Source organism: Chaetura pelagica, unplaced genomic scaffold (genome assembly GCF_000747805.2).
Source record: "Chaetura pelagica isolate M959 unplaced genomic scaffold, ChaPel_1.0 scaffold94, whole genome shotgun sequence".
NCBI lineage: Eukaryota > Metazoa > Chordata > Aves > Apodiformes > Apodidae > Chaetura > Chaetura pelagica.
In genome coordinates this window covers 2068746-2076680 of record NW_009952881.1, presented here as the reverse complement: position 1 = coordinate 2076680, position 7935 = coordinate 2068746, and the positions used below count along the sequence as shown (strand labels likewise).

Genomic DNA, 7935 nt, shown 5'->3' with positions numbered 1-7935 from the left:
TAATTCAGACTTCAGCTTCCAGTGTTTTATTCAGCATTCTTATATAACACATGACAGTTCCTCTCATCTTCTTGCTGAGTCCTTTTTGTGTCTGTGTGGCTTTATTTTAATGGAATTCAGACCCCAAAGTATAATATATAATGCCATATCCATTATTTAAAAGAAACAACCATACACTTTCTGGAATTTGTAAGGTAGATATCAAGATGCTGCAAATAGGAATAGATTTCTGCAACGTAAAAACACGCCAGTATATCCAGCCCTTAAAAATGTAGGGCAAAAGAATCTGAAAAAATCATTGCCTCCTGCTATATGTCACATACTTGAAGAATTTAATCTCATGACTTCTTCATATAACTTCAGTTCTCCCCTAATTTTTTATGCTTCTGAGATTACAGGTAACAGTCATGACTGCGATGGTCTTTTAGATGGGACAGAATAGGAGAAAGAGAATCTAACAAATGCTGAGTACAAAGGCCATTGCAAATGCCTTTTCTCCCCCCATGCCTCTGTACTAATTAATGCTCAGTACTTTTCCTTCTGTTTTATCCATGTGTCTCAATTCTGTAAACACCAACAGTGGTTGAGTAGAAGGATCTGTACTACTGAAGACTTCTACATAACTGCAAGTGAATTCCTTTGCAGTCTCTTTTACCCTTTGTGCCCCCTCAGCAGCTATCCTGTAGAACTGGAGGAGGCAGGAAAGTTAAATGTATCCTTTGGGTGGTTTACCTGTGTTTGTAGAGGATATTTTGAAGTTGTGATTTATGGGACTGGGAATATGGGAGCTGCTAGTCTAATAGCAGTGCAGTTCCTGGTTTCTTTTATCAGCTGCAGAAGTGATACTTTAAAATGACAGGCTTACCCTTCATGTCAGTCCTCAAAACTGAGGGAGTTCAAAGTCAGCTACTCCATTATCCTTTAACCACAGACAAGAAAGAAGTCTGGATGTCGATCTTACTGATTTTGTCCATCGTTTCTATAAAATTCCTTATTTTCTATTACCTCTTTGACAAACAAATGTACTATTTATGTGCAACAAGCTTAGAGCATCTGAGTGCCAAAGAACATGTGCTGTGAGGTGACTGCTTGAATGCTTTCCCTAGGTGTCATAAGGAGAAAAGGTTTACATTCTATTTATCCTTTGGCCACATTTTGAAGGAGGGAAGTTTAAACAGTAAGTTTCAGTATAAGTTACCATGAACCAAAGTACCCACTTACAGACAATTTAGATACAAAGCTAAGGTTCTTGCCAGCAGTTTTAGAGCTACTGAGGTAGAAACTATTAAACCTTTATTCAGCCCAACACTATTCTGTGGAATATACAATATGGCTTATTAATCAGGTCCCATGGCCACTGTTCTACAGCAGTAGTTATACACATTATTGCAGTTTTGTTCGTTAGTCACTGCTGCTGCCACAGAATTGTTGCAGTAGCTTTGATTGCTTGGAATAGTATTTGTGGGCATTTTAATGGCATCACTCTATTTATATAGCATCTCATTTTAAAAATAGCTGACCAACTCTTCAGCTGGTATAAATCAGAACCGTTCTCAGTTAGTGGAGCTAAGGCCGTTTTGGACTGCAGAGCAGTTGGCAGGGCAACTGTTCAAATATAAAATACCATTGTGTGCAAGGTAGAATACCTTTGTCCTTTTCCTTTCTTTCAATATAGAAATTCAACAAGACTTGTAGGCCTTCTACAGGTGCTGAATAAGTTATGGAAGTTCACATAGGATATATCAGCCTTGGTGACCAGGAAATCATTCCATAAGTAACAAGTCATCAAAAAAATGGTATATGGATTCTCCTGGATGACATTTTCAACAGAGTTTGAGAATAGTGAATTGACGTCATGGTTCATGCAATGGTGTGGGGAATGAAGTAGATTGTGTTCAAAGAATGTTGAGCAGGGGATTCAAATACTTTCTAAATATGATAATTTTTCTTTCCTTCCTTCTGGGTCTTCCTCTTCCTTATCCTATAGATTTTAATGTTTGTGTTTTTAGGTAGCTATACAGTTTCTATTTAGTCTGCTAATGTTCATGTCTTCACCTATATAGTAAACCTGTCCTAGCTTCAATTTTGAGGTGCTAATATGCAGCATGTGTGAAAGCATAAACCAAACACAACTCTGATCTGTCAGTTCTTGACTGTTTGATGCAGCTTTTGCTTCTGAAATTCTCTTCTACACTCCTAGGAAGGTTGAGACATGTTTAACAGGCAATTCCCTTTGTGAATTTTTTCCACATTTTCTGTCTTATATCTGTCTCTCAACATCTCCCTTCCATTCTTCCTTTAAAACTGCTTTGGAACCTACTTGTGCTGCTTACCAGAAACACCCAGTTGTGAAGAAACTTAAAGTTTACCAACATGTAGAGGTCATCTGACTGTTGAAAGTGGGGAAACAGAAATGTTAGAGAAAGTCATAGTATGAGAAAAGGCCTTCAGCAGCATTTTATACAAATGAAGACAGATGTTATTAAATAGAAGACAATGGGTCTTGGTTTCCAGAGTGGCATGGAAAGTCTGCCTGGAATGTTCCTGTGGAAAGTGGAGAGTTGACTGTTGCTGCATGTAATATTTCAGATAATGAAGTCATTAATACAATCCATCCCAAGTCCTGTATTGTTATATTGAATAGATTCCTAGTTTTATTTAATGTTTTTAGGAGGAAGAACAGGTATACTGAAGAAAGAAGAGAGCTGCTCCAGAACTCATTCTTTCCTGTTACAGAGAAAACAATTTTTTTCCTTTCAGAAGACTTGATCTAGGCAGTAAAGCAGTCACATATTTGTTTTGTTACTTGTATTAGGTTTCTGTAACAGGGCTATGCTCATAAAGATGTAAATTCCTGGCATTTTTCCATTTATCAATATTGAAATATTAGTGATCAAGTATTTACTGACCACCATTCCTCAAATGCAGGGTCTCCACAGCATCTTGTTGCATTCATGGAATTCATTTGTTTGCATCATCTGGCTAGCTGGTTCTTTTGTATTGCCAAGGTGGTGAACAGATCTGACATTTAGCTGATTACTTCACCAAAATTAAACAGAAAACAGGGCAGCCATCCAAAGCTCCTTTCAGTGTGAAAGCTAATTATAAAAATGCTTTGAGCAGCAATTTCTTTTTGGATGTTGAAGTGCTTTTATTAGATTGTTCCCCAGTCATTTTAAAATTTATTGCTAGACACTTATAAATGGGGTTGCCTGCTGTAGTAGAATGATTTTATTTTATTTTCTATATCTAAGATAGGAGACAAAAGTGTATAGAGTAAATATCAGGCTGAGTTTGTAGCATTTTACATGATTCTGAATAGAAAGGAGAAAAACTAACTAGTGCTGGCTTTCATGGATCCAAAATATGTATATTATCTTTATGCTGAATAAAATCCACTTCTATTTACAATTTGGTAACTTCCAACTTCCAAAAGTAAATACTTAGTAAATAAAAAAAATCAAATATGTAATTTAAAAGTGGAGTTATGGCCTTTCTATTGTTGGAAGCTTGTATTTCGAGTTACAGGTATAAAAAATCTAACCATGTCCTTGTATCTGTCTTTCATAAGCCATTACTTGTTCTCAAATAGCATAAAACTACTCTAAAGTAATTTTGTTGAGGTCATTGAATTAAGAGTTGGCCAAGGGAATTATAACTAGTAAATTTAGAGCTGAAGAGTGCTGCATCCTGTTACCAGATCTTAGAAGTTTCTTGTGAAGTATTCTTTTTAAGGCCTTGGAATATATTTAACTTTCTATACTGACTGTTGTTATTAGCATCCTTTGGACCCCAGACAAGGTGTGATCTGGGGAGGTTTCAAGGTGACAAAGTTGGGGGTTTTTGCATATGATATTGTCTAGCACACTTTGGCTACTAAATCATTTTGTGAGGACATATTCATATTCTTGACACTGAGATCTATTAATATACCTTGAAGTCAAGTGAATTATGTGAATCTGCTGTTTCAAGCTGTAGAACTCTGCCATAACTAGGAGGAAATATTTTGCTGTAGGTAGATTAATGTTGAAAGCTTGTCAAGAAAAAGTTTAATGTTGAAAATTTATTATTCTTGTTCTTGCCAGTACTTCAGTTCTATACTAAATCCCATTTGTAATGTGATGAGAAATAGAGATATAATTTCTTTTGTATTTATCTATGTTATTAGAGTTACAATGTTGTAGTCTATTGCCTATTAAAAAGTACATCCCAATGAATGATCTTCCAGAGGGTAATTTTTGCTCCCATCAATCTGAGAGCTTTTCTTGTAAAATACAGCAACTGACAGTGCTTATCAAATAATTTATTTCCATTGCAGGAGAAGTAATTAAGATAACTCAACATTCTGTATTAATTAAATAAAATAACAATGCATATAAGAGATTTGCTAAAAACCCTTTATGGAGATAATGGATAGGACTTCATCTGCATGTTCTCAGGAAGATTTGAATAGACAGAGAATGCAGTCTGAATAACAGGCCTAAGGAAAGAGCTGATGAATGTACAACACAACCATGGGTTTGGTTTCGTTTGACTGTTAAATTCTATTTCAGTACTAAGCTTTCATAAGTCTTTGTACCTACCAAGTGTCCAAGCCATGTATAAGGCAATTGACACCACACATTTTCAAAACTTAAAATAAATAAACAAACAAAGCCAGTTTTTAAAACAGTTGCTCTGTGGAGCTTGCAAAAACTCTGATAATTTGTAAAGTGTCTCTACAATTACATTAATTTAATTAATATAAATGTTTTAATTTGTGAATTTGTGTGGATTTGACATAAAGATGTCCATAATTCCATCTATCTTCATGCTCTGTCACCTCTACCTACCTGCTTGACAATGTGATGAATTATGCAGGACATGCTAAACAGGGGGAGAAACACAGTCCTGTTGATTTGAAAGTTCACAGATTATGTCTGTGAAGAGAATCTTCTTTGCTGGCTTTAGTTGTTAACAGATTTAACATTTCTGCAGTTCAAGCCATCCCCTTGGCTGTGCTCTGTGTCAGTCTTTCATTGTGTCAGTGAGCCTCCTATCACCACAGCACTGCATGTGTGTGTGATGTACCTGCCTAAATTGTGTAAGGAATGAACTTACAACACTTCAGACAGCCTAAAAACATGAAACGTTCTTTCTCTTCTACATAAACCAGGCCTATATGGACCTAGCTTTGATGTGAGTGCTGTGCAAGCTCATCAGGTGCAGTTTGGTACTTAATAGTACTTTTGATCCTGCATTGGCTTTGTGATAAATTCTGAGAAAAAAGGGCAAAAACTTAGTCTGTGCAAGAATTTATTGTACACTCAGGCTTGAGTCGCACAGCAGGACACACTCAGACAAGAGCTTAAATTATTCTGTGGCATAGTAGCAGTTAACGTTTGTTTATCAGAGCTTATTTTTTTGATTAATGTTTAATTAGAGGTGTCTGTCAGAAAATAACTTGTTCATTTGACCAAAATAAACTCAGCAGAAACATTAAGGGAGAATGAAATGCAAGACTTTTTGCTGATGAACAAACTTTTGTGCTGCATTCATATTTATTTGCTAAATTGAAACTTCCTATGTCATAAATGCAACCAGGTTTACGTAATTTTTGGAAAATTAACTGAGTAGCTTAACCACAACCAAGAAAAAGAGAACTGCAAACCCATCTCTGGTTGCAAAAGTATCTCCTGGAGTGTTTCTAACTTATACCTATTGTTTTTTCACAGGTTGATGGGATATTGTGCCTGGCTGACATTCTTACTGATAACACCCATTCTGAAGCTACTCATGCAGAAGCAGCAGCAGTAATTGCACAGATCACATCTCCACATCTCACGTTCACTCAGCATCTCAGCAACTTTCTGGAAAATATGGAAGAAATTGTAACAGCACTTGTCAGTAAGTTCTTTATGGGACTTCTGAGGAGTTCCAGTGCAAACGACAGGTTGGAGTAGGATTCTCTTTAATTAGAAATATTCCCTAAATAATGTTTGTCATTCTTTCCTTGACAGATAAAATAACTCAATCATTTTTAATTCTGAATCGGAACATTCTGCAGTGACACACTATTTTTTACTCCAGAATAGAATTTATGTATATTTGTCAAAATAATATCTGAGTGAAATTCTACCATTAGAGCCACAAAAAAGACTCAGTGTCACTGTTTGACTCAAGTTTGACAATGCTCTCGATCCCTCCCCCTCCCACCCAGGGAGAGAAAAAGAGAGAGACTTGGCTGGATTGAAAACTGAACTAGACAGCTTTGATTTAACATAATGACAAAAGAAAATCTATACAATTATATACAAATGTGTTCAGGTACGTGCAAAAGCCTCTTGCCTCCCCCCACCCCCAGCAACTCCCACAGCATCTCCTTAGCTGGAACAGTCCCAAGAAATCCTGGAGCTGCTGGAGAAAGCACAGAGTGATGAGGGTCAGGAGAGCTTGAGCCTGCGGGTCGATGATGATGGACGGAAGAGAAGGGAAGAAGAAGAAGAAAGGAAGTTATCTTCTGTGATCTCTGACCTTCCTCTGAGCTTATGTAGATATATGGAATGGAATATCTCTGGCCAGTTTTACTGTCTGTCTAACTCAGCCTCTTACAGGGGGGTCATAGATCTCCCCATAGTATCTGAGCCAGCAGAGTAAAGGTGTGACCTTGAAGGTCCAGCGGTTAGAAAAACATTCCACTTTTATCTGTCTTAATTGAAACACTCTCCTACTAGTTAAAAAAAAGCTTACTGAAGGAAAAAAGAAATCAGTAAAAGGAAAATTGACTTCATCCTGGCTCAAACCAGGACACTGTACAGCAAAGTATCCTCTTGTGCCATGTTTTTCTGTAGAAAAGCGGTTTCTAATAGTTACTAAAATTTATGCCTGCTACATTTTCTAAACTTGCTAGAACTCAAGGTCATCACTGCATCTACATTTGCATTTGGTACTCCAGAGGAAAAGTACAATATAGCATAACCTGTAGGCATTGTTACAGGACAGTAGAAGTTCTGTCTATCTTATCTAGGCCTCCAATACATGGTAAAATGAGACAAAGGTAACAGCAAGCTTGTCCTTAACCTAGGTCAGTGAGGACCCTTCAGCAAAATAAGTTGATATTTCTGATGACTTTCTATAGAATGGCATCTTTAATTCTATCATTGTCCTCCATCCTTCTCAAATAACAGAAGCTTTCAACTATTTCTACTATATATCTATTTCAGGTATAATTTGGGTCATCTAGTTTGATTTCTTATGCATAACGCATCAATATATCTAGATATTTCTCTACTGAGCCCAATGGTTACAGTTAAACTACAGCACTTTAATTTTCTAGCATGTTTTTATTTGGTTCGTGGTTTTGTTTTTTGTTTTGTGGGTTTTCTTGTTTTATTTTATTTGGTTTGTTTGGTGTGTTTTTTCCTGTTTTTGTTTGTTCTTTTTTTTTATTGGGGTTTTGGTACTGGTGTTTTCTGTTTGTTTATTTTGGTTGTTGGGTTTGTTTGTTTGTTTGTTTGTTTAAATAGAAATAGGAAAGAGCATGGTAGGGCCAGAGGCTGAGGAATGTGCAGTGGCTTGGATATGCCCAAACAGAACTTGTGCACTGAAATGAAGGAAACAATTTGTTCTGGATGACCAGACTGTCCAGCAACAAATATTGTGCTCTACACCTGCCCTGAATCCAGTCAGTGGAATTAACTTGTGCTGAGCTTGGTTCTGCTGTAACTAGACTGCTAGAGGCATCTGACCTGACTTATTTAAGATTATTTTCCAGGTTATTACAATGTACCACAGTCAAGGGACAATCTGAACAGCCTACCCAGAAGATTTTAGCGGATGGAACATTGCCCTGATTGTAGTAGGAAATTGTAGGAATTTTAGTAATATATAATCTCCTAAGAAATGTGAGCATTCAAAATAGAACGTGATTCTGTGAAGACGTGTAACTTCGGAAGA

General features: G+C 36.7%; 1 protein-coding gene across 1 annotated transcript in view; it reads left to right on the top strand.

Moving 5' to 3' along the window:
- INSC (inscuteable homolog (Drosophila)) overlaps positions 1–7935 on the top strand; it is a 59766-nt gene that overhangs the window by 34692 nt on the left and 17139 nt on the right. Inside the window, 1 exon segment of the mRNA XM_009995413.1 lies at positions 5715–5886. Within this exon segment, the coding sequence (XP_009993715.1) occupies positions 5715–5886 (172 nt within the window).